This window comes from Mustela nigripes, chromosome 9, assembly GCF_022355385.1.
Source record: "Mustela nigripes isolate SB6536 chromosome 9, MUSNIG.SB6536, whole genome shotgun sequence".
Lineage (NCBI taxonomy): Eukaryota > Metazoa > Chordata > Mammalia > Carnivora > Mustelidae > Mustela > Mustela nigripes.
Window position 1 is genome coordinate 61608246 of NC_081565.1, and position 26601 is coordinate 61634846.

At 36.2% G+C, this 26601-nt stretch overlaps 1 protein-coding gene across 3 annotated transcripts in view; it reads right to left on the reverse strand.

Moving 5' to 3' along the window:
* The window catches only part of UHRF2 (ubiquitin like with PHD and ring finger domains 2), an 85422-nt gene that overhangs the window by 50952 nt on the left and 7869 nt on the right, over positions 1-26601 (reverse strand). For all 3 annotated transcript variants that reach the window (XM_059411681.1, XM_059411682.1, XM_059411683.1), the window contains exon 3: positions 15189-15448. In XM_059411681.1, coding sequence (XP_059267664.1) covers positions 15189-15448 — 260 coding nt within the window. The remainder of the gene's footprint in view (positions 1-15188; positions 15449-26601) is intronic.

Genomic DNA, 26601 nt, shown 5'->3' on the forward strand with positions numbered 1-26601 from the left:
TTCTTTTCTCGCTGTAATGTCATGATGCCAAAATATAATTTTCACATTATATATGTTTAATACAGTTTAGTACAGTAAGAAAGCATACATAGTTTAATACAGTAAGAAAGCATATTTCAATGGCAAAAAAATTCTACAGACATCCTAACACACACAGAATTGTGACACATAAGCTCCACTATAACTCCTTTTTCTTCAGATTCATATCTCCAACGACATTTCTCTAATAGATAATTTAGAAGCACCTGAAATTCAAGGCATCCAAGATGGAATTCCCCATCCCATAATCTGATGTTCAGTATTCTCTAGAGGAAACTATTTATACTCCCCAAAACTTAGGAATTATCTCCAATTCCTCTAATAATGCCTTCATTCAGTTAATAAGTTAATTCAGTTAATAAGTCCTCCTTATGCTGTACCTTTAACATCTTTCATATAACAATACCCTCCTTAACGAAGACTTGCATTTCACTAAGCCTACTGTCAAGGCCTAACATAACTCCCTATCTTTAGGATCACATCTTAAACCCACACCACACTTTTGCTGGAGTTTAAAAACAGGATAAACCAAAACTAATAAATATAGTTATACTATAACTATAAAAAGAATTAAGAAATAGAAGAAACCATGATGGTCATTGTTTCTCTTCATGTATCTTGTTTTGGAGATCTACCTATAGAACTATGTAATTTTTTCACAATTATAAAGCAGAATTTAAAACATTTAAGAAATTCCTAAAAAGCAAAGGCATGGTGGCTTAACTACGTAGGGAGGAACTATTATATGTGACTTAAAAACACTAGATGAACAATACATCTAAATAGGGTTACTTCCTAAGAACATAAAGTAAAAAACAAAACCACCAACTTTTCAGTAGTCATATTGTTTGCAATATTACTATTGCCTAGCCTATAATGAGTAGGATAAGTCAAATCAATGATGTTGTTATTTGGAACTGAGAGTTTTCAAGTAAGAGAAAAAATAACAAATGGAAGATTAAAGAGATTAAATTGTAACTCCTTTCTCTCAATTTAATTGGAAATATCAATATAAACCTATGGTATATTTAAGTATTTCCTGGCTGTATCCAATGAGAAAACCTAGAAACATGATTAAACAAGTATTGATGAGCAGCCCAGACTATGTGCTCTAAATGCGATCTCTAAAAAGAACTAGAGTTCCTTGAAGAAATGGCTGAAGCCAGGCCTGTGCAGGACACAGAAGGGCTTGGAATATCCTACTACACCTGAATGCGAAGAAACCCTCAAGAATGGTTATGTCAAGCTCAACTTGAAGGAGCCTCCACAGGCCAGAGATTGGACAATTTGAGTACCAAAAACTTTAAAGCAGGTGTTAAAAATCTATTAGTTCATAATGATACTTTTAAGTAAAAATCTTACTGGCCAACCTTTGGAGGATTCTAAAGAACTTAACACTCAAAAAGTTTAGGACTCAGGGGCGCCTAGGTGGCTCAGTGGGTTAAAACCTCTGCCTTCGGCTCAGGTCATGATCCTGGGTCATGGGATCCCAGGGTCCTGGGATCGAGCCCTGCATCCGGATCTTTGCTCAGCAGGGAGCCTGCTTCCCCTCCTCTCTCTGTCTACTTGTGATCTCTGTCAAATAAATAAATAAAATCTTAAAAAAAAAAAAAAGAAGTTTAGGAATCAATAGTTTATCTTCCTAGTCTTTTTTTAAAAGGTTTTATTTATTTGACAGAGATCACAAATAGGCAGAGAAGCAGACAGAGAGAGAGGGGGTTAGCAGGCTCCCCACCAAGCAGAGAGCCCGATTCGGGGCTTGATCCCAGGACCCTGGGATCATGACCTAAGCCGAAGGCAGAGGCTTTAACCCACTGAGCCACCCAGGTGCCCCAACAGTTTATCTTTCTATATATGAAGCTGGTTGTTAAAGTTCTCTATGAAAGAATTATAGCTAATAAATGAAGGAAAGATAGAAGGTGGCGTTCTTTTTGTAACACAACAAAATAGTGGAATTAGGTAAAGATTAATGGCTGCTAAACCATTAAAAGCTAATAGCAAATTTCACAATAAATGGATCAGAACCACAACACTCAATCTTAAGACCCCCCCCCCCAAAGGAAAGAAGTAAGTATTATGTGCCTCCCTATACTATGTAAGTAAGTAAACACCCTCTCTCAACTAGTCTTATCAGGTAAAGAATTTGAATCCAATCAAATCTCTAGATAGAAGTATAAGCTTTCAGGAAACTGAAAAGTTAAAATACCACTACAGGGATGTAATCAGTAAGGCCCAGACTCTGGGAAAACTGAATGAACTGAACTGAACTGTCACAAATAAATTAGCAAGGAGGAAAAAATAGGTTAAGTCTCAACTTACAGATTTCACCCATCAATTAAATGTAATGGGTAGATCTTGGTTTTGATCCTTACTTGGACAACCTAAATATATTTTTGGAAAAGACAAGACTACTGATTGGTTATTTCATATTTATGAATCATTACAAATTTCATGTGGGATTTGTTGGTTTGTCAGGGTTTCCAAACCATCTTTAGGTTCCGTGATTTACTAGGGAAATTTATAGGACTTTTTCATAGGGCAGCATATGGTTGTTTCCATAGCTATGATTTACTACAGTGAAAGGATACAAAGCAAAAAGCAAAGGAAAAAGGCACATAGGGTAAAATCAAAGGAAACCAAGTACAAACTCAGAATCCTCTTCCAGTGGAGTCACACTGGAAATGTGCTTAAATCCTCCAGCAACAAATTATAACACATGTGAAACATTATATATTAGGGATGTTCAGAAAAGAAAGAATACACGATTTTTTTTTTTTTTTTAAAGAATACACGATTTTTATTAGGGGCTGATCACATAAGCACTTCAAGAAGCTGGTGTTCAGCACAAACCAATACTGTCTGCAGGTTAGGCACAGTGAATTATTGTTTTGTTTTTTATTTTTTTAAAGTCATGGAATGATGAGAATCCTCCTGAAAGCTAAGTTCTCAAACACTGCACAAACACCTTTTAAAGAAAATCAGTCTGAGATCTGGTATGTTCTTTTCTTACACACTTTAAAAAGAATGCTTTCAGCTATTTTGCCCGTTGAATGCTCTGAGATGTTAAGATGAAGGTGAACCTATAAAAGACAGGGAGAAAGAGTTAGGTCTAGGCAAAAGACCATGTTAGGTCACTTCGAAGGGAGGATTCAGCAAGAAAAGCACGAGAATGTGTTACAACTCTGATAAAGTCTTGACCAGTCCGATGGTAAGCTATGGTACAGATCACACTTGCTCACTGGTTGGAGGGTGCCGCCAGGAGAGTGTGGTCTTGGCTCAAACACTGTAGCAGGTCTCCAAAGTGGTGCTGCTAGAAGTTTTCAGCTAACTGCATTTCTTTCTTGAAGCTGGTCAATTTTTTTTTTTTTTTCCTTGAAGGGAGGAGCAGTGCACCCACCATAGTACTAAGGCCATTTACTGGTTGAAATGAGGTAGGGTTTGGGACTTGCTACAAAATAATCCAGCAGTGCTTAGGGATGCTAGTTTAGATTAAAAAAGACTGGCCAGGAGTTCATAATGGTTGAAGCTAGGGGATGGGTTCATTATACTGTTTTCTCAACCTCTGAATAAATTTAAAGATTTCTCTAATAAGTGGGCGCCTGGGTGGCTCAGTGGGTTAAGCCGCTGCCTTCGGCTCAGGTCATGATCTCAGGGTCCTGGGATCGAGTCCCGCATCGGGCTCTCTGCTCAGCAGGGAGCCTGCTTCCGTGTCTCTCTCTCTCTGCCTGCCTCTCCGACTGCTTGTGATTTCTCTCTGTCAAATAAATAAATAAAATCTTTAAAAAAAAAAAAAAAAAAAAAAGATTTCTCTAATAAGTAATACAGTGCTTTGTGATTAAGTTAAAATCCAAACAAAAGGCTCATCCTTTTTCAGTTTTCCCATATATGTACAAAATTCAAAAAGTCAACACTCAAGCTTTACAACGAAGACAAGTAGTCTCCTGCCCAGCCCACCATATTCTTACCTTATATTCCCCAGATGCAACCATTTTTAATCCTCAGCTTTTTCTTTACATCTATTATTCTATCCATTCCTCGTGCACAGTTCGTCTCCATTCTCCTCTTCCTTGTAATTGGTTAACACATGGCCCTGCTTTAAGTGTTCACACATTTACAATCCTTAGGATGTAAGTGCCATTCTATTCTCTCCCCCGACCCTGCCACACCACCATGTATTAAAGATGAAGCACAAAGGGTTCTTTTGCAGAGGAACAAGGAGGAGACAGGATTCAAACTCTTGATTATCTGGGTCTAAACCCGTATTTCTGCAAGGATGGATGAACTTTTTCTTGCTCTTAAGTACATTATACAAACTTTGTAAATTCAGTATTTTTTATGATTTTTAAAAATTTTTAAATGTTTTATAATAGTTTAAACAAGTAGAAATCACAGATAAATAAAGAAGTATGCTTTAATACCTATCCTTTCTTCCACAGTTCTTGTTTTCGCTGAATGCTTAACTGTTCTGCATCATTATTTTATCTCCATTCTGCCATGGCTGTTAAACTCCTGTACATCGTAACATTTCAGGCACTCAACCAATCTTTTTGGCTTCAAAATATCTTTTAGAGAACTTGCTGTAGTCTAATCAGGACAGCTTGCTCTGTAAGGCCTAGACTTGTTCCACAGCTTTATGCTGGGATCTCCTTTCATTATTTCCTGTTTCCTTGAATACCACGGTCTTCTTTCTTGGTTTAAACCCTGAATGGGGTGGGACTGGTTAAAATAGTCTTTCAAATAAATTAACCAATCCTTTTGTTCTCAGTTTTATTTCATATGCCTACCTCCAAGGTACTTGGTAAATCCAAGGCCTGAGTCTTTCAAAGATTGTTCAATGCCAGTTTAGTTGCTTGTTGTTGGCTTCTCATTCCTAGGTTCCAGTTTTCTCTGACTTGTTAAGTTAGGTACCATTTACCCATTAGCTTCTTACCTTCTAAAAGTTCCCTGCTTTCTTTTCTGTGTGTTTTCTTCTATCTTTTGTGTGTCTCCTATATCATTTTTTAATCCTTGGCGGGGTTTATGCATTGATTCTTTTATGGTCTTCTAGGAAGGTTTAAGAAGGACTGGAGATAAACAGACATCTTCCTCATCCATGTTTAAATGAAAGCCTTTTAGTTTCACTTACTACATACCCTGTACCTACTACATTCCAGCTACAATAATGTACCCTCAGGTAACCGTTATTTCCTACTTCTTTATCCTTGGTACTCTGCTATTCTCCTTCAGGAACACGGAAGTTATTTCCTATACCTTGTACTCTCGGAGCCCTAGGTACTCTAGAAACTTGGGGTACATATTTCTAAAACAATAAAAAAGCAAATCTCACAACAAACTGAGGGTTGCCGGGGGGAGGGGGTTTGGGAGAAGGGGGTGGGATTATGGACATTGGGGAGGGTATGTGATTTGGTGAGTGCTGTGAAGTGTGTAAACCTGGTGATTCACAGACCTGTACCCCTGGGGATAAAAATATATGTTTATAAAAAATAAAAAATTAAAAAAAAAAAAAAAAAAAAAAAAAAAAAAAAAAAAAAAAAAAAAAAGCAAGTTTTCATTGAGTAGGTACCATGTTCAAACTTTGATGTATTTGGGATATACCAGGACTACAAATGTTTGAAGGCATGCAACTTATTAAATAGAAAAGTCGACTTTTAAATAACTAAGGCTCTTAACTATAATAAACTATGACCACTGTATTTTGATTTTGCTATGTCTCCTCTTTGTCCTTTAACTAGTTAAGTAGGACCACAGAATCCAATGAAGCCCTAATAAAGGCTTTTTAAAGATTGCTTTTGATGTTAAAAACAAAAAACCTGTAGTCAGTTCAACTGTTAATTATGCCAGTATTCAATTTAAGTACAGGGAGTCCCCAACACAGCATTCTCCTGTCCCATAAGGTCTAATGTATAGTGGAGGACAACCTCTGCAAATTGGTCCAAGCAACTAACTTCTTTCAGCATTTGCACTGAGCAAAACTATGTAGGAGACTATTTGAAATACTTTTGTTTTTTTCGTTTTGTTTTTGGAAATATTTTGGAAAGTGTTATAACCTTGAATAACTTCTAAAACCGGGCTCAAGATATCCTCAAAGATTGAAATACAGAGAGTTAGGAATCTATCAAGGCTAACTTTACCTACGTGGTGCTGAGGGCCAATCCTATAACCTACGCCAAGTATGAAACTAGGGTTCTTCCTTCTCTTATACTATGACTTCCTGTTCTCAGAACCTAATGTCAAGGTTATTCTAATGTAAGTTATTATAATTAGGTACTTTGTTGCATCCTTTAGAGTTTAGACAAAATCAGACAACCCTCAAATATCCCTAAGCTTATTGCTGAATCACTATATTGTGCACTTGAAGCTAGTAACATTTTAATTATACTGGAATTAAAATTTTAAAAAATCCCAAAGCTCAAGTTTTTCAGTAACATTTTCATTGGTCCAAATATTTGGATAGCTTTTAGAACTATCTTTTGGAGTACACGCTTTTGATTAATCTTAACTATGCCAAAAGCCAACTGTTTTCAACTGACAAAACAATCCTTGAATAAAGCCTAAGGAGTTAAATCTCAGGGAAACTAAGCATTATTCCTCAAAAATAGATTATAAATAGTAAATTACGTTTCCTTAGGTGACTTGTAGGCTCATACTAATTTTAGACTCAAACTTTATTAAGCAAAATAACATTAACGAAGCCTTCCTTCAAAATATGGATGGCTTCCTGGAGCTAATATGCTTAAGTAAGAACACCATTCACCTGGAGGCATGTTCTAGTTTAGCAAATCTTTAATGTCATACCACATGCAAAAAGCATTTATTCTAATAGATAACACTACTAAGTTTCACACCTTAAATGTCAAGCATACTCAGACAATTAATTTATAACTGCTTGTAGTAGGCATGGAAATAAATCTCATTCCTATAACACATTAACAACGGTAGATAACTGCTTTAATAATGTAAACAACATATTTATGTTACAAAATACCTATGCCAAAGATGAAACTTTATTTAAGAGTATTTACCAACCTGCCTTTATTAATCAATGAAATGCAGAAAGTTTGATTCTATTATTACTGGGTATTTTTCAAGATTATTAGGGAAAAAAACAGGTCAAGAAGATATTTACAGATGAGGATATCAAAGCTGCAGGAGTTCAAACAAAACAAAAAAACTTAACAAACCAAATTCTGATTCTAATGTCTGAACTATAAAATAACTACTACTCTGAATTCTTAACAAGTCTCTGGGGGTACTTAACTTGAAAAGCAGATTCTTGGGCCTTACCCAGGCCCAACCCAACACAGGAGTACCCCCTGTGGGAGTACCAAGGGTTTTGGGGTCCCTCTGGAATCTACACTTTAAACATCTTTCTCCATGAATCTATAGTGCTGCTGTCCAACCTTTTCAGAAACATGGATGTAAAGGGAGGATGTATACATTTGAAAAGGTGAAATCAATCCATAGAGTCATTATTTTAGGCACTAAGTGATCTTATAACACAATAGAAGAACAATGACAAAGCCACAGTCTTAACTTCTTCCACCTTCTTTTTCATTATGGCATGTCAGAGAAAGCTGGAAGAAATATTTGAAGTCTTTGGTAAATACATTAGTAACATTCAAGTAACAATGGGGCAGACTGATTACTGCATGTGGGTTCTGAAATTAAACATCTCATTCTTGTTGTCTATACTCAACAATCAACAGAACACTGACTTGATTAAAAAAAATCTGCCACTCTTTCTCTCCCATCAAAACCCAGAAATCATTACATTCTGACATTGCTTAAAATATTTTTCAGACTCCTCGGGACACTTGGGTGGCTAAGTCTGTTAAGCATCTGCCTTCAGCTCAGACCATGATCCTAGGCTCCTGGATCAGGGTCAGAGTCCTGCATCAGGGCCCTTGCTCAGCAGATCCTTTCCCCCTCTGCCTGCCACTCCCCCTGCTTGTGGTCTCTTCCCCCCTACTTGAGCTCATAAACATACTTACTCTCTCTGACAATAAAATCTTTAAAAAAAAATTTCGGGGACTCCTTCAGAAACAGATCAGTACATCAATACAGTCAAGAAAATTAGTTTTTGTTACTTTATAGAAAAAAGAACTTTTATCTAAAAATACCACTTGTTTTATTCAGAACTGACTCAATGACTTCTATATGAAATAATTAAGGCTACTCAAAGACATAAAACACAGGCCGAGAATAGCTTGAAAAATCTTAAAGAATGCTGAAAGCAATGACAACATTATACTAAGATAATTGCCAGATGAGCTTTTAATTATAGTTTGGCATAAGTTACACTCTAAGTCCTAAGTGATGCTAGGACATTTCCACTTGACTCAGTCCCATGGTAGAGCCTTGACACTGTGTTAAAAGCAGCAATTTAACCTATTTGATTTAAAAAGTCATATACCACTAATGAGCTATGGATTCTCCCCACAGAAAAAAAAGGCACACAGGCACTTATGGACAAAAAGAACCTTTGGTTCAAGGTATCTGTTCTGCAAAATCAGCATAACTGGAGAGACAAAATTTTTTTTAATTATGTAAACAATGCTACATATAGATGTTTTATTTGCTACATATAGATGTTTTATTTTATAACCATGCTTCTTTCAAAATTATAGTATGGTAGAATGGTTCTAAGTATGTGCTTTTGTGAACTGGGGCTTAACGCTTATCAGCCAAGTTAAAACCTCTCTAAATCTCAGTTATCTCCACTTTAACACATAAAAATACCTACACCTCACTGAATTTTTATGAGGATTACAAAAACAATCTCCACTTTAACACATAAAAATACCTACACTTCACTGAATTTTTATGAGGATTACAAAAACAGTCCAGGTAAAGTACTTGCTAAAATAACACTGTCAGGCACTATATAGTTATTAAATTAAGCTACTATACTTTAAAAAGAATATTCTTAAAAAGATTTTTATTTACTCACTTGAGAGTGCGAGAGAGGAGAAAGAGAAACTGAGACAGAGGGAGAAACAGACTCCCTGCTGAGCTGGGAGCCCAATGAGGAGCTTGATCTTAGGACCTAGAGATCATAACCTGAGCGAAAGGCAGATGCTTAACCATCTATGCTACCCAGGTGCCACTTTTAGAATATGTTGGAATAATTTACTAAAAAGTAAAAACAAAAACATTTGTATCTGAGGTAAACTGACTTTTCTATTTTAATAGGAACACTACAGAGCATATGATTACAAAGACTCTTAGCTAACATTTACTCAGGTTTAAAGATTTCAACTTCACCTAACTATAGAAAATACTCATTCTTAACATACAATATAGATATAAGGGGTGCCTTGCTGCTCTGTTGGTGGAACATGTGATTCTTAATCTTGGGACTGTGAGTTCAAGCTCCATGTTGGGTATAGAAAATTCCTTAAAAATAAAATCATTAAAAACAAAAACAAAAACAAACATCCAAAACCATTCTCCTTCTTTATATATACACTTCCTTATCCAATCAGGTGTCTTCTAGCTTACTTTTCTACAGAAATGAGCTAAAATTTAGAAATCAAGATCTCTACATTAGACTGCTAAGTTTAATAAAGCAGTAAAGAAAGCAAATCACTTGGGATGCCTGGGTGGCTCAGTTGGTTAAATGTCAGATTCTTGGTTTTGTCTCAGGTCATGATTTCACAGTTGTGGAATCAAGCCCCAAGTAAGACTCTGTGCTCAGTGTGGAGTCCCTTTCAGATTCAGATTCTTTTCCCCTCCGCCTCTGCCCTTCCCTGCTTAGGTTCTTGGGTGTGCTTTCACTCTCTCTTCTCTGATGAAATTGTAAAAAAAAAAAAAAAAAGTAAAAAAAAGAAATAAAGAAAAAAATTACCAACAAGAATAGTATTCCTAAATTCACTTGTTTGACCTTGTGGGGGCGCCTGGGTGGCAGAAATCACCCAGAGGACTTATTAAAACAGATTGCTGGGCCACTCCAAGACTGATTCATTACATCTGGCATGAGACCCAAAATTTACACTTCTAACAAGTGATGCTGATGCTGCTGCCCAAGGAATATACAGAGAACCATACTAATCTGAGGGCAGCTGTTCTCAACCACAGCACAATCATACTAGAAGTTCTTGAGGGAAGTCCTAGAAAATTAATGGGTACCCCAAGTTGAAACACACCAGTCAGGCTAATTAAAAGAAATCTAAACCAAATCTACTGAGAACAGATGATGCTTAATACAAAAGCAGGGTAAGATTTTTAGCCCTTATCTGCTGATAAAAGCAGCCAAATAAGGAGTCAAGATTAAATTCAGTATGGTGGCCTCAGTTGCTTACATACCTCGGGTTAAACTCAACAGAAGCTGGATGTACGGTGCCTGCTTTAAATCCCAGGCTAAGTCTAAGTAAGACTTTAGGGTCACAAAATGGTTGACCTTTGAAGACAACAGAATCATAGGTTACTATCAATCCCATGTACCAAGTTTAGGCTGAGAGGTAACACTGCATATTGGTTAACTCTTCGCTCTGGAGTCAGAACATTTAATAGATTTTGCCTTTGGCAAATTACATAATTAAACCTTGGTATCTTCATTTGGGAGTTAATGAAGCTAACACTGGGGCTAAAGATCACAGGTCATCCATGTAAGAAGATACATCAGAATCTGACACCTAAGATTTAACATAATCTAAATCGTCATAAGCTATGCCATACACATACTACCTTGATATTAACCTACCAGAAACACTTAAGAAATTACTGTCCTGTCCAAGTCTACTTTTTAATCTTCAGTCATCATCAGGGTGTTTACTCTTAAAGATGACAGTCACATCCTTATGGATTTAGATGTTCAGGACTGTAAGTGTTAAACTTTAAATACCTTACCTATAGAGAGAGAGCAGTTAATGGAAATAAATACAACTTTTAGAAAGCTTGGAAGTATTTAGTACAAACTTACTATGAAATAAGGGGAAACTTCATGTTCTTTCTCTTGACTGCTTAACCATTTCATGATTTATACTTGCCTGTATTACCCTGATGTTTGCTCACTTCTGAATCCCTTTCCCCCCTTTTTTGGCCCAAAATACCACTAAAAATACACTTTCATCAGGCATAGTCTCTCCCAGGTAATCATGACTTTGGGAAGAAAAATGGCAGCTCTCCTCACAGCCATGTTGTACATTCCCATTAAGCAGGTACGTTTTTAAAAACCTTAAGGAGGGGGCACCTGGGTGGCTCAATAGGTTAAAGCCTCTGCCTTTGGCTCAGGTCATGATCCCAGAATCCTGGGATAGAGCCCGGCATGGGGCTCTCTGCTCAGCAGGGAGCCTGCTTCCCCCCCCCCTCTCTGCCTCCTTGTGATCTCTGTCTGTCAAATAAATAAATAAATAAATCTTTAAAAAAACAAAACAAAAACCACACCTTAAAGAAAATTTCAGAATTTCTTAGAATCTAAATCTCTTAAGTATAAATTCAATATTCCTACTACCAACTCTTTTCCTAAGTACTTATGACATAATGGTTGAGTTCTAAAAATACAAAGCCCTTGCTAAGACAAGGGTAAATGATAAGTGGTATCAAACAGCAATTAGGAAAAGAAAACCCCCACAACTACTACTTTGTACCAGGCACTTTGACGTATTTGCAGTAGATGTGAACCATAAAATGGACAAGCCTAATCTAGGCCTTATGACTGATGAACTACAAGATCTTCACTAGAAACCTTCAACAATTCAGTCTATGTCCATCAAAGAATCTACAGAAAAGGGACCTTTAGAGGGCACATTGGTGGCTCAGCTGGTTAAGTGTCTGCCTGGAGTCCTGGGATCAAGCCTTGAGTTGGGCTCCCTGCTCAGCTGGGAGTCTGCTTCTCCCCTTCCCTCTGCTCCTTGCCCTACTAGTGCTGCACGTGCTCTCAAATAAATCTTAAAACAATAACAACAAAAAAACCCTTACGAACAGTAAAACTCTTAAATCTTAAAATATTTCAGATAAATCTCAATCTGTTTATGAATTTACAAGGTTTTAATCTTTAATTTTTGAAGGAAAAATAAAGATTAGGAAAACAAATTTATGTTTTAGAACCTTGTCTACCACAAGATTTTATTTGGCTTTTTGGGGTTCCTTGGTCCCATATACCTCTCTGCCCTGGCTAAATGACAGCCTGCTCAAATTATATTATTATACTCAGAGGTTTGGAGATATGATTATTAACTAAGCAGTTTACTCTAACAGGAGAGAAATGAGGTTAGTTCACTGAGGGAAATGTTAATATTTAGTACAAAAAGGGAATGGGATGGTAGCTTTTAAGTACCTAACGCCTATTTAAGTAAGCTTACGTCCAAAAAAACTGAGAACTTCTGTTGCAGAAGTAAAAATTAATCTAAGGGGTCACCAAATCCAATCACTTAAATTTTATAAGTTCTCTTTGCAATGTAGTATCTCTAACTAATCTCGCTAACTATATGACTGAAGATGGCCAATGCTTGTTTATTGCTCACTCTTCAGGGCAGATGATTCTCTCTTCAGAGATTTGACTGTTTTGAAGTTTAGGTTATCCTAAATTTACCACCTATGTTGTAAAGAACTTTCTCCTATACAGAACTTTTAAAATGTGAAAGCTATCATGATCCACATCTTTTTAAACAAAATACTTAGTTCTTTCATCATAATTTTACATTTTGGGTTCTACTCTGAAGATACACCAGGTCCTGCTGGTATTCTTAAATAATATTCCAAGTAGGGAATAATCAGCTCAGTACAACAGTAACATTACCCTGATTATTCCAGCTACCTTACAATATAACTACTTAATAGCTACATTTTATTGACTCACTTGGAGTTTACAAAAACAAGAACAAAAAACAACAAAATAAAACAAGAAAACCCCCACAGTCCAACAGCACTCCTCAATGCAGCCTCTATCGAAGGAATCAAGAATCAAGAACTTGTTTATTAACTTATTGAGAACAACAGGCACTTTACTAGTTTTTAACTTACTTTCCAGTAACGATAAGGAACGAACCTTTGAAAGATTTGTTAGATCCATATTGGGGCATGATTCTTTCTAAGTCATGATTCTTTTCAGCTTTCTGTTCCTTGAGACTCTTATCCAAAAGCTCATCTATTTTACTTTATACTTTGTTTTATATAGTCTTTTTCTCTTTTTGAAGATGTGAATGACATTCACCTACCACTTAAGCTTTTGTCATCTTTTATTTCTCAAAGTCAGTTCAACTATCATTAAGTTGCCAGCTGTGAAACATTTAATACTATCACATAAAAGTATTTAGGAAAAATAATTTTAGTCTTCTCATGCATGCTGGATTTAGACTCTTTTATTAACCTTTATTCTAATCAAGACAAATTTCTCCTTCCAAAAACAAACAAAAAAACCGCCAAATACATGCTAAGGTATAGTGACTTGTGCCCTAATATTACACCAAACTCAGGCCTATCCCTCGAAAGTCTCACTCCAAAACTGAGTCCCCCAAAATTGTTAAAAATTTAATAAGCCTTAGTTCACTTACCGTTTAAAGATTATACTAATTCTCACAGTGATATTTTATAAAATATTTTTTTTCACCAAATAACTCTTCTATTTTCTAAGAAATAAAATTCAAAGCAAATCAAGAACTCTACTTGTTGATACCAGATATACAGATAGCTACAGTCTTCAATAGTCTTTGTTACACATTCACAAACTCAGAGACAGATTACTGTCAACACACCAACTCTAATCCCTTTCTATCCCAGACTCAATTTACCAATATTGCCAGTTCTGGCCAATTCTGGATCTTAATATTCATTCAACATGTTGGTTACATGGTACTGTATTCACTGTATGAGGTCTCATTTGAAATAAGCCATGTTGGCAAGTTAGCCACACCACAGGAAGTATCAGAAAAATAATGACTAATGAGATCTACCTTTGACCCCTTTCTAGGCATCCTGGAAATCTGGGTTAACACCAAAGTCTTTTACACGATTTCATGGCGGCGGGGGAGGGGGGATATTAAAACCATTTAAGAATCTTGAGCTCTTATATTTGATCAAGATTTGGTAGCCTAATATTTTCCATGCATATTAAGGTTATCATTTGAGTGATAACAATTTCCTTTAGTGTGCTGAATAAATACTAAATCTGCCCCAATGGTAACTTTTATACTAGAATTTTGAAAACGTTTAAAAAAAAAAATCAATTTTGAAATCTCTCAGCCCCCAAGGCAAGTTCTTAATACTGTTTTCATAAGAACATTTAAAAATGGGACACCTGGGTGGCTCAGGTCATGATCCCAGGATCCCAGCACTGAGTCTGGCATCGGCATCCAGCCCCCTGCTCAGAGGGGAGCCTGCTTCTCCCTCTGCCTGCCTCTCCCACTTGCATGCACTCCCTCTGACAAATGAATAAAATCTTAAAAAAATAAAATAAATTTTGGGACACCTGGGTGACTCAGTCGGTTAAGCGGCTGCCTTCAGCTAAGGTCATGATCCCAGGGTCCCGCATCAGGCTCCTTGCTCAGCAGGGAGCCTGCTTGTCCCACTCCCTCTGCCCCTTGCTCTCTCCCTGTCAAATAAATAAATAAAATCTTTAAAAAATAAAATAAATTTTAAAAAAGAACATCTAAAAACATTTCATTGAGAAGACAAGAAAGGGAGTGACTGTTGGGTATGGGTTTTTTTTGTGGGGAGGGGATAAAAATGTTCTAAAATTGGTTTGTGGTAATGTACAATCCTGTGAACACAATAGTAACAGTGAATTGTACCCTTTAAATGAGTAAACTATGTATGTGAATTTTCTCAATAAGTTATTTAAAAGCATTTCAACTTCATCCTAATAGCTACACTACTCTACTCTACTATTATTAAATACCAAGAAAACCAAACCAAAACAACACCCCCCCAACAAAAAACCCAAAAACTAGATCATAGAGGAAGAGACAAAGAAACCCTTACACACACTAACTTAAGCCAGGCATTAGGATGTCAAAAACAAACCACTTAGGAGCCAGAGATGACTGAACATTAAGAAGCCCTTGTTACAACCACTGAAAGGGTAACAGACTGAATATGACCCCTAAATGATTTCTTCAGAAAGACTATTATTTGAAAACAATCTTGAAATGGAAGGCTTTGTGTCTATAAACAAAAATATGAATGAAGTCCTCAATAGCATGAGCACTTACTCATCATACTCGATATGATAAATAACGTCTTCATCAGCAGCAACAGAGTCTGAATTAGACGTAGAGGGTACACTGTCCAATTTATTTGTGTTCTCTTTGGAATTATGATTTACATTTCCATTAGTCCTTTTACAAGAACTGCCATTCTTCAGTGGAGTTTTGCCACGTGAATGTCCATCAGAAGCTCTAGTAACACTACGTATACGGGCTTCAAACCAAGCACCAAGGCCGACATCTCTGGCATCCACCAATTCATTTACCTAAAAAGAGTTTAAAATTAGTTAATGAAGCTTAATTTCATCTATTGCTTCAAAAACCATACTATAACTCAAGTTATTTTGAGAGTTATCACAGTTAGCATCATTTACAGCTATTCCTGTTTAAAGTAATTAGAAAGATTAGATCAAAACTATTCTTTTTGGATTATACTGTCAAATCTGTTATTTACTATTATGAAAATTAACTTTCTTTCTAATTTCATTCAGTGAAATAGGTATTTTCTTTACTCCTTGCCTGGGTCTACATTAGACTTTTAGAAATATCATTCTTGTATACCTAAGTGTTCTACCAAGTCATTAAATAAGAATGTCACTTAGTGAAAATCTAGGACTTCCTAGTATTGTGGCTGTTACTGATCTGCTTAATTTCTTCAGAATCCTAGAGATAACTTACAGTCAGTCTAACAGAAAACAGTTAAGTAGCAGAAAAAACTTGAATATGGGGAATTATAAACATGTATAAGGGGAAGAATCCAGCAAACCCATCTATAAAAAATGGGGCAAGTTCTATCACCAGTTAATAACTCACTAGCAAATGCATTATTTAGTACCTCAAAGGAGAAAATAAAGAGAACAGAGCTGCAAAATAGATGTATTCAAGTCTAGTGGATAATTCAGAACTAAAACATGCAATCTGACAAAAGGAATACGGTGCATTAGAAACCATGTGTATCAATAGAGTTACAATGTGGAAGCTGGTTAAATAAAACACACAAACACACACAAAACCTCTCCAGAAAAAAATCAGGCAATTGGTCTAGGTAAGGCTCTTTCAAGAGCAATAACCAAGAGACCTAGAAAAAAGCCCCCTTCAGCTTTTTTCATTTTTTAAAGCCCTTAAAAATAAAAAAGACCTCATTAATACAAGATGATCATCCAATCAAGCTAGTTCTTCCTGAGGGTATTAGAGACCACTTAAGTTATCCAACAGAATTCTGATGGATTGTATAGCTTGGGACCAGGGCGGAGTTTATACTCAAAGTTAAATATCCATATATTATCCAAGTCTCTTTTTAGGCTTGTTGAACTCTTTTTTTTTTTTTTTTTTTAAAGATTTTATTTATTCTTCAGAGAGAGAGAGGGAGAGAGAGCGAGCACAGGCAGACAGAATGGCAGGCAGAGGCTAAGGGAGAAGCAGGCTCCCTGCTGAGCAAGGAGCCCGATGTGGGACTCGATCCCAGGACGCTGGGATCATGACCTGAGCCGAAGGCAGCTGCTTGACCCAGGTGTCCCTAGGCTTGTTGAACTCTAACAAGCTTAATAATTCCTCTTTTACAAGATAAGAAATTAAAAGCCCTGACAAGTTAACTTGCTCCAAGTGAAAGCTCATGAAATGTAAAGCTAGAATTTGCAGACATCAACCTTGAGGTTTATGTTCTTGCCACTGTGTTAGGAAGACTGATGAGAAGATGACAAGATAGGTAAATAGGAACTTCAAAGGTTAAGTGATGAAATAAGGTATTAAAAGATAAAAATCAGAGATGAAACACAGTATACATACATTAATCTATGCATTAAATGGACACAAGTCCTTTTCTTCCTAACAGTCACTGATAAGTTTAAAGATACTTTTTTCTTTCTTTTTTTTTTTTAAAGATTTTATTTATTTATTTGACAGAGATCACAAGCAGGCAGAGAGAGGGGGGAAGCAGGCTCCCCACTGAGCAGAGAGCCCGATGTGGGGCTAAAATCCAGGACCCTGAGACCCCAGCCCGAACTGAAGGCAGAGGCCTAACCCACTGAGCCACCCAGGCGCCCCTAAAGACACTTTCTTACAGGCAACATTAGCTAAAACAAAAAATAATCAATGTGAAGGTTGATCAAACTTGGGAGAACAGACTACTCTTTCACAGCAAATCAAAATGTAAGGTTTTATGTAGCACTTTGCACTCATTACAGCAGAGAATAGAGGGCATACAGTTGATACTGAAATAGGTAACAGAAACATAAGGCAATCTGAAAATACTCCATTGCAGATTCAAAAGAGAACTTACTATCTCATAAAAGGTAGGGCATTGAGTAAAACAACCTTGGACTTACAACTGTAAACAAGAATTGCAAATTCTCTAGATGACCATACATGACAATGTATATAAACTGGGTGGGAAAAAAATGCTTCTAAATTTAAAAAAGGATTCTGCACATTACACAGACCTACTGAATTACGTCAAAATTGAATGGGTCAAAATGCATGCAAGAGATTAAAGATCCTTTGTAAAGCCTGGGTTTTGAGTATGGAGAAGAGGATAGTTAAACTTACATGAATAACATGAGAACAGGATACTGCCATGGTAATTTCTTTGATTTCATAGTAATCCAGCTGAAAATTAAGAACTGCATTGATATGATATAAAGTTATGATATGCTATGATAAAAAAAAAACCTCTGTAAAATAGGTCTAGAGGGAACATATCAACATAATAAAGGTCTTATATGGAAAAACCCACAGCTAACATGTTACTTAATGGTGAAAAACTGAGAGCTTTTCCCCTAAGGTCAGGAACAAGATAAGAATGTCCACTTTCATTCAAGCCCTAACCACAGCAATTAGACAAAATTAAAAGCCATCCAAATTGGTAAGAAAGAAGTCAAACTCTTCATTGAAGACGACATACTATATTTAGAAAACCTGAAAGACTCCACCACATAACTGTTAGAAGCAATAAATGAATTCACAGTAAAGTCACAAGGTACAAAAATCCATGTACAGAATGTTGCATTTCTATACACTAATAATGAAATAGCAGAAAAATTAAAACAATCCCATTTACAACTGCATCAAAAACAGTAAAATTAGCTAGGAATAAACTTAGATAAAAAGATAAAAGACATGTACTATGAAAACCATAACACTGTGATATAAGAAATTAAAGATGACACAAAGAAGTGGGAAGACATTCCATGTTCATGGGTTGGAAGAATATTGTTAAAATGTCTATACTACTCAAGACAATCCACGCATTCAATGTAATCCCTATCAAAATACCAACATCATTTTTCACAGAGCTAGAACAATCCTAAAATTTGTATGGAACCACAAAAGACCTCGAATAGGCAAAGCAATCTTGAAAAGGAAAAAAAGCTGGATGTATCACTATTCCAGATTACAAGTTCTACCACAAAGTGGCAGTAATTAAAACAGTATGGGACTGACACAAAAATAGACACACAGATCAATGGAATAGAAGAAAAAAAAAAACAAATCCACAATTACATGGTCAATCCTCAACAGAGGAGGAATAAATAGCCAATGGAAAAAGATGGTCTCTTCAACAAACAGTGTTGAAGATTTAGACAGCCACATGGAAAATAAAACTAGACCACTTTCTCTCACCATACACAATAATAAAATTAAAATGAATTAAAGACCTAAATGTGAGACCTAAAGCCATCAAAAACCTAGAGAAGAGCACACGCAGTAACATCTCTGACATCAGCTATTGCAACCTCTTTCCAGATATGCCTCCTAAGGGAAACAAAAGCAAAATCAAACTATTGGGACTACATCAAAATAAAAAGTTTCTGCAAAGGAAACAACTCAAAGGCAACCTACTGAATGGGAAAGTTATTTGCAAATAACATTATCCATAAAGGGTTAGTATCCAAAATATACAAAGAACTGATACAATGCAATATCCCAAACCCTAATAACCCAGTTAAAAAATGAGAAGACATGAATAGACATGTCTGCAAAGACGACGTACAGATGGCTAATAGACCATGAAAAGATGCTGAACATTACTCATCATTAGGGAAATGTAAATCAAAACTACAAGGAGATACCACCTCATACCTCTCAGAATAGCTGAAACCAAAATCACAAGAAGCACCAAAGTGTTGGTGAGAATGTGGAGAAAAAGGAACCCTCTTGCACTGTTGGTGGGAATGCAAACTGGGGCAACCACTGTGGAAAATAGTACAAGTTTCCTCAAAAAATTAAAAATAGGACTACCCTATGATCAAGTATTCACACTAATGGATATTTACCACTGTCTCTAGAAAGAAGTCGTCCATCCTTAGCCAGAAAATACCTCCCCCAAAGATGTCAAATTGTAAAAGATATAGGAAAAAAAATTAATGGGGTTGGAGTATTTGAGCTGAAGTTATGAGATAAAGTTAAAAACAAATCTAATCACATAAATGTTAGCTGAAGAGTTGGATTTATTCATATAAAAAATACAGCCACATTTAGAGAAGAATCTTCCATATCCGAGTAGATGAGAGTTAAAAAAAAAAAAAAGTATGGGAGACAAGGAGAAATCATTAAAAGATGAAATACCAACAAATACTGGAGAACTTACTGTATCAGGTATACTTCTAAGTACTTTATATGTTCCATTTAAAACATACCAGCTCTCTCATTTAAGAACTAGCTCCTAACTTAGGTACACAGACATACACACACAACAAAAACCCCACACCAGCTCTGCAGATAACCTAGGTTTAAGTTTATCATCTACTAGGTATAACCTTGAAGAAATTATTTAACCTGTCTCAGCCTCAACTTCTTTATACAATAACATACTTTGCTGTGTATTAAGAGATTAGGTAACTAAATCCATATGATGTGCCAACTAGCAAGCACAGGCACAGATGAAAACAACTGTCTCCTTCCACTAAGGAGACATATGTACAATTTTAAGACCCATTAAGTCTCAGTATAGTCTTAATACCATAGTCTTCTTAGTAACAATATTAGCAATTTACTGTTATGTATATTACCTCCTTTAATAACTAAAATATGAAGTCCTTATTTTCCAATGAGTTACAAAAGAAACTAGAGTCCTCAGGGGATACACACCTGTAAGTGGCAACTAAGCTGATAAAGATTTCCGAATTAGAACATGACTCTCATTTCAATGTTTTTCTAAAATTTACAAATCAAAATACAATGTGGTTCCATTTACATAAAGTTAAGAAAGAAAATAAAGGATGCACACATAGATTAAAGGTTATTAAGAGGTAATGACGGGATCAAGTTAATAAAAAGTGAAGAAATAACTACTCAGAAGTTTGGGTGTTAGTTATAACTAGGGAGAAAAGAGGGGGCCCATGGGAAGTTCCTGGGATACTGTTTTATATTTCTTAATTTGGTGGTATTTACAGGCACTGACTTCTTATTTCACTAAGCTCTATATTTTGTATTGTCTATTACGTTTCATAATCGAAAAGGTACCAAATCAGGAAGCACAGCTGCGCTGTGTTATAAAAGATAGGAGATATTAAAATATCCATGACTTTCACTTAGTAATTGAGGGGTTTCCCCTTTCTTTTATTTCCTATTATGAACGTCAGAATACATGTAAAAAGTTTATCTAAAAAAGTTAACTTATCTAAACTCTAAAGCCTTATTTATCTTCATTCTAGAGTTTAGGCCAAGATGACAGTCATCTCAACAGTAGGATCTGCTGTGAGTCATTCAAAGATTCTACATCCAAAACCAGAACTGAACTATTTAGATATCAAAAGTCCACCTTGTTTGAGAAAATCACCTCCCAGAGACCACGGAAAGGGATGTACCCAGGCTCTGCACAATCTTCCACAGGCCCCCTGAGTATGATAACGACATACTCGGTTTCTTATAACATATGAAAAGATAACTGAGCAACATTTGGTCCATTTCAGACCTCAAATAGCACAAAACAAGAATTATGGTGGACAAGAACTTCAGTTTAAAATTCTATTTTTTAAATAATAGAATTATTAAAAAAATAGATTTAAACATTTTTTTAAATGTTAGAATTCTTTAATGTTTAAATGTTTACCTATGCCAGTTGAGAAATACTGACTTGAAAATTCACTTTCTGTATCCACTTACACGAAGGCCAAGGAAAATTTTAGGCAAAAAGTAAAAGCTCCAAATCTGTTTGCTCATCCATAATGCAATTTTAATTATAGAAAGCCCTATATCTATAAAAGGAAAATCTTTACATAGCACAAATGACATAAGCAGGAATTCAAGATAAAGGCAAAACAAAACACAACAACAAAAAAAACCCAAACCAAACAGAAAAACAACAAAACCTCCCAATATTAGTGACCTAGGAACAAATTAAATTTTGATACAGTAGTCACAGACTTGCTCAAAGGAAAACATTCACAACAAATAAACTTAAAAGTAGCAGTTTCTAAGTTGTTTTCAGGTTAGCCAAAGGTAAGTTTTAATAGCTAGCAAGATTCTGTGAAAGCAGGGGGCAATATCATTTGTTTATCCTCCCATCTCTAATATCTAGTACAAATATATTAAAGATAACCAAATATTTCATCCAATGGATGAATTATCCAGAAATAAGCACTTCTGTGTTAAAAAAAAAAAAAATCAGGTCACCTGGATGGCTCAATTGGTTAAGCATCTGCCTTTGGCTCAGGTCAAGATCTCAAGAGTCCTGGGATTGAGCCCTAGTTGGGCTCCCTCCTCAGTGGGGGAGTCTGCTTCTCCTCTGTGCTCTCATGCGCAACCATGCACACTCTTGCTCTCAAAAAATAAAAATCAGTGAAAATTTCAAATACCTATGACAATTACTGAGCTTCATTAAAAAAAAAGCAAATAAATCTGATAGCCTCTTCAACTAGTAAGTTAAATGCAGCTCTGACTAAACATTACAAACAACAGAACAGCCTTTTCAGAGTTTAAGTTCCAGATTTCATGCATGCTTCTAAATGAGGAAAAGAAGACAATATAAAACGTAATATATTTGTACAAATGGGGAGAAGCTGAATCAGAATTTGAAAGCATGTCTGATGGGGTACCTGGGTGGCTCAGTGGGTTAAAGCCTCTGCCTTCCGGTCAGGTCATGGTCCCAGGGTCCTGGGATTGAGCCCCACATCAGGCTCTCTCTTTGGCCAGGAGCCTGCTTCCTCCTCTCTCTCTGCCTGCCTCTATGCCTACTTGTGATCTCTGTCAAATAAATAAATAAAATCTTAAAAAAAAAAAAAAAAAAAAAAAGAAAGAAAGCATGTCTGATGACAAAGCTAAATTTCTTAACCTCTGTGCTATATATATAATATGAGATATAAAGGTTCTTTAAAAATTGAGGTATCAGAGAGGTGATTGGCCAACAAGTCAGAAGCACATGACTCTTGATCTTGGGGTTAATGAGTTCAAGCCCCACAACGGGTACAGAGATCACTTTAAAAACAAAAACAGGGATACCTGAGTGGCTCAGTAGGTTAAGTACCTGACTCTTGATCTCAGCTTGGGTTCTGATCGCAAGGTAATGAGTTCAGGCTTGTTGAGCTCTATGCTAGGCGTGGAGCCTACTTTCTAAAAAAACCCAAAACAACCTAACAACGAAACAAAACCACTCCGGGGTCATCCTAGAAATAAAATAACTTATTTATTTTAAAGATTATATTTATCTGAAATAGAGTATAGAGGTGAAGGGAAAGAGGGTCAGAGGGGGAAGCAGACTCTGCTGAGCAGGGAAACTGATGCAGGACTCAATATTCAAATTCCAGGATCATGACCTGAGTTGAAGGCAGTCGCTTAACTAACTGAGCCACCCAGGCGGCCCAATAAAATCTGCTTTAAAATGAAACAAAAACAGGAGTACCTGGGTAACACAGTCTGCCTTGGACTTTGGTAGTGCAAGGTCCTGGGATCAAGCCCTGTGTCAAGCTCCCTGCTCAGCACTGAATCTGCTTCTCCCTCTGTCCCTCCCCCTGATCCTACATGCGCTCTCACTCTCAAAATCTTTTAAAAAACAAAAATAAACATTTTTTTTAACAAGTTAGGTACTAGAAGTAGTTGCTAGTCGAAGTGCTAATAATGAAAAAAAGGACAGATCTGCTGAGAGTCGTAGTTTCTCTTAATGCTTTTTTGAATTAGAGTGGAGAGATGGCAGGGTATGGAGATACCCGCTCAACAGAATTTTTTTTTTTTTTAATAGGATTTGAGAGAGAGAGCTCAAGCGTGTCAGCAGGAGGTGGGGGAGAGGGAGAGAATCTCATGCAGATTCTGTGCTGAGTGCAGAGCCCAACACACAGCCTGAGACCATGACCCTGGCTAAAGAGAAAGAATTTAGGTTGACTAGAACTGCTTAACCTTCAGCCCAGACCTACAGATACATAAGCTGGCCCTCTTTGAAAATAAATTCATGCCTGCACTGCCTAAAACATATTAAGTCAAAAGCAGCAGCTTCTGAACTACTGCTCTTAACCAGAAAGTTAAAATAATGTAAGTTTAATATACAGATGGCTATATACTGGAGATACAGGAAGAATCTGTAGTAGTAAGGAACATACCTAGACCCTAGATCTTGGTTTTCTAAGGCTGGTGTAAGAAATAACTAAGATGATCCTAATGCATCTTCTAGTGCCTGAAAGTGCTTTAACAAAAACAACGAAAATCACCCACAATAATGGAGGTATATCAAAGGGACACAGGGGAAAATATCCCTACTGATGTGAATGACTAACTGAATAAATGAGGGCAAAGAGACAAGTCTCCCATGTAGAATTCCCAGTACATTTTGTAGATAATCTGCCCTCAAGAAGTAGAGTTGTAACCAAGCCACCTCCTTATGTGTGGGCTGCATATGGGCACCTCATCTCAAAGAATATAATGTGAAAAAGGGGTAGGGGAGGAGTAACTTCACAATGAAGAAACTTGACGAATGCTACTTCATCAGCCAGGTGATTAAGGTTCACATCAACAGTACAGCAAGTTACTACTGATGTAAAAACCTAAGGTATAATTAGCACATAGAATGTTGGTAGTTTGTACCCTAGATAGAATGTGATAAAAATAGCACTTTACCTCTGTGGTCTTCCTCCAAAAAATATGTAAATCCAGTCTAATGATGAGGAAAACAAGATGAATCCTAATAGAAGGGTATTTTACAAAATATCTGACCAGTACTCCTCGAAACTGTCAAGGTCTTCAAAAACAAAGTCAGTCTGAAAAACTGTCACAGCCAAGAGGAACCTAAGGAGATTCAACAACTATTTAGTATAGTACTAATGTAATATAATATGGTATCCTAGATGGGATTCTGGAACAGAAAAAGGATGTTAGGTAAAATCTAAGAAGATATGGTTCATTTATAACTGATGTATCATATTAATGTAAAGTATTGGTTAACAGGGCAAACCAGAAGTTGGATATATGTATCTTCCCAACTATGCTATAAATTTCAAATTGTTCTAAAACAAATTTATTTAGAAAACAGAGGGGCACCTGGGTGGCTCAGTCCATTAAGCGTTTGCCTTCACCTCAGGTTATGATCCTGGAGTCTTGGGATCGAGCCCCACACTGGGCACCCTGCTCAGCAGGGAGTCTACTTCTCCCTCTGCCCCTCAATCCACTGTTATACTCTCTCTCATATAAATAAAATTTTAAAAAAAGAAGAAAACAACACAGAAAATACTGGTTACTCAAAGGGGTAGTATCAATGTAGACAATAAGGAAAGTGGGCATTCAATATTAAGAATTCTAAATTTGGGGGTATGTGGGTGGCTCAGTTAGGCATCTACATTGGTTCAGGTCATGATTCTGGGGTCCTGGGATGAAGCCCTGAGTTGGGCTCCTAGCTCAGTGGGGAGCCTATTTCTCTTTCCTCCTTGTGCTCACTTATGCTCTCAAATAATAGTTTTGACTTTTCCAATAATTCTACTTTGTTGTTGTCCTGCCTATCTCCATCATGTAGAAAGATGTTAAGTAACAGCATTAAGTGGCTGCTTTCTTGTCTGGCTCCTGTCTTTAATGGGAATGCTTCTGGCTTTTCCCCACCATTAAGCATGATGCTGGTAATGGTTTAAAAAATTCATCTATCTGTTCCACTTACAAAGGATTTAAAAAAAAATCAGAAATGGATCTCTTTTTTAGATTAGATCATTTGGTTTTTTTGGCTTATTACTATGACGAATTATATTAATATTACTATATTGAGGGCTGGGTAAAATGGGTGAAGTGTGTCAACTGTGTGGTAATGGGTAGTAACTAGACTTATGGTGGTGATCACCTTGTAATGTATTGAATTCTAAAGCTATAAACCTGAATTTTAGAAGACAAACGATAAATTATATACCTGCAAATTATATATATTGAAAAAAAAATCCAAATAATGAACTATCCCACTTCCAAGCCATCCCTGGCCAAGATATTCTGTTCTTTTAACAAACAGTCATCATTTTATTTGTTAAATATAACTTTGGTTTTACATCAATATGTAGTGATACTGGTGTGCTTTTGTTATATTTTAGTATCAGTGTTATATTAACTTTTTAAAAACAATGGGAAGCTTTCCTTTTTTTAAATTGTGGGTCAAGTTAGCTAATATAATTATCTATTCTTTAGAGGTTTAAGGTAATTCATCACTGTAGCCATCTAGGCCAGGTACTTTTGACATATAGCTCTTGGCCAGTTTTTTTTGATTCTACATATATGGATTTGTTTCCATTTTTTCTTAGATCAAAAATTACCTCTATCTGCATTTTCCTAAGTAATTTACTTCAGCTAATTTTTAATTTTAGCCTTAAAAATGCTCTGAAAAATTGAGTCTTGGTCCCAATTTGTCCAACTGGTAATAATTAAGAAAAAACAGTGTTAAGGATAGGACAGGATGAAGCAAAACTGTCATTCAGTTATTTCTACAAAATTTATTAGCATTTGAAAAAGTTGGTAGATACAAGGGTCAATATATGTATCAACTGCCTTTCTATACGTAGGCAAACAAATCACAATTTTAGTAGATAACCATTTATAATAGCACTAAAAACGCAGGCACTAGAAATAAGATATGCAGAGAAAACTAATAAAGCTATCAAAGATCTAAGTTGTGGAGACATCTATCATGTCCATGAATGAAGGACTCAACGTTGTATGTAGAGTTGTCAATTCTCCCCATCAAATCCTGTATTACTGATCTGTAGAGTTTAACAAACTAATTCTAAAATTTTTACATGCAAGTTTTAAAAGCCAAACACCAAGACACCCTTAAACAGTAATAGATTTGGGAGATACGGGTTAGGGAGGTAACAGTATACTAGGCTACAGTACTTAGAATAGCAAGCACAGGGATACACAAGCAGACCAAAAGAACACTGTAGAGAGCAATTTGGCAGTATCCTGGGAGTGAACCAGCATTCCCATTTCTAGGTAAAAATTCCTAAAGATATTCTAGAATAGTGCACCA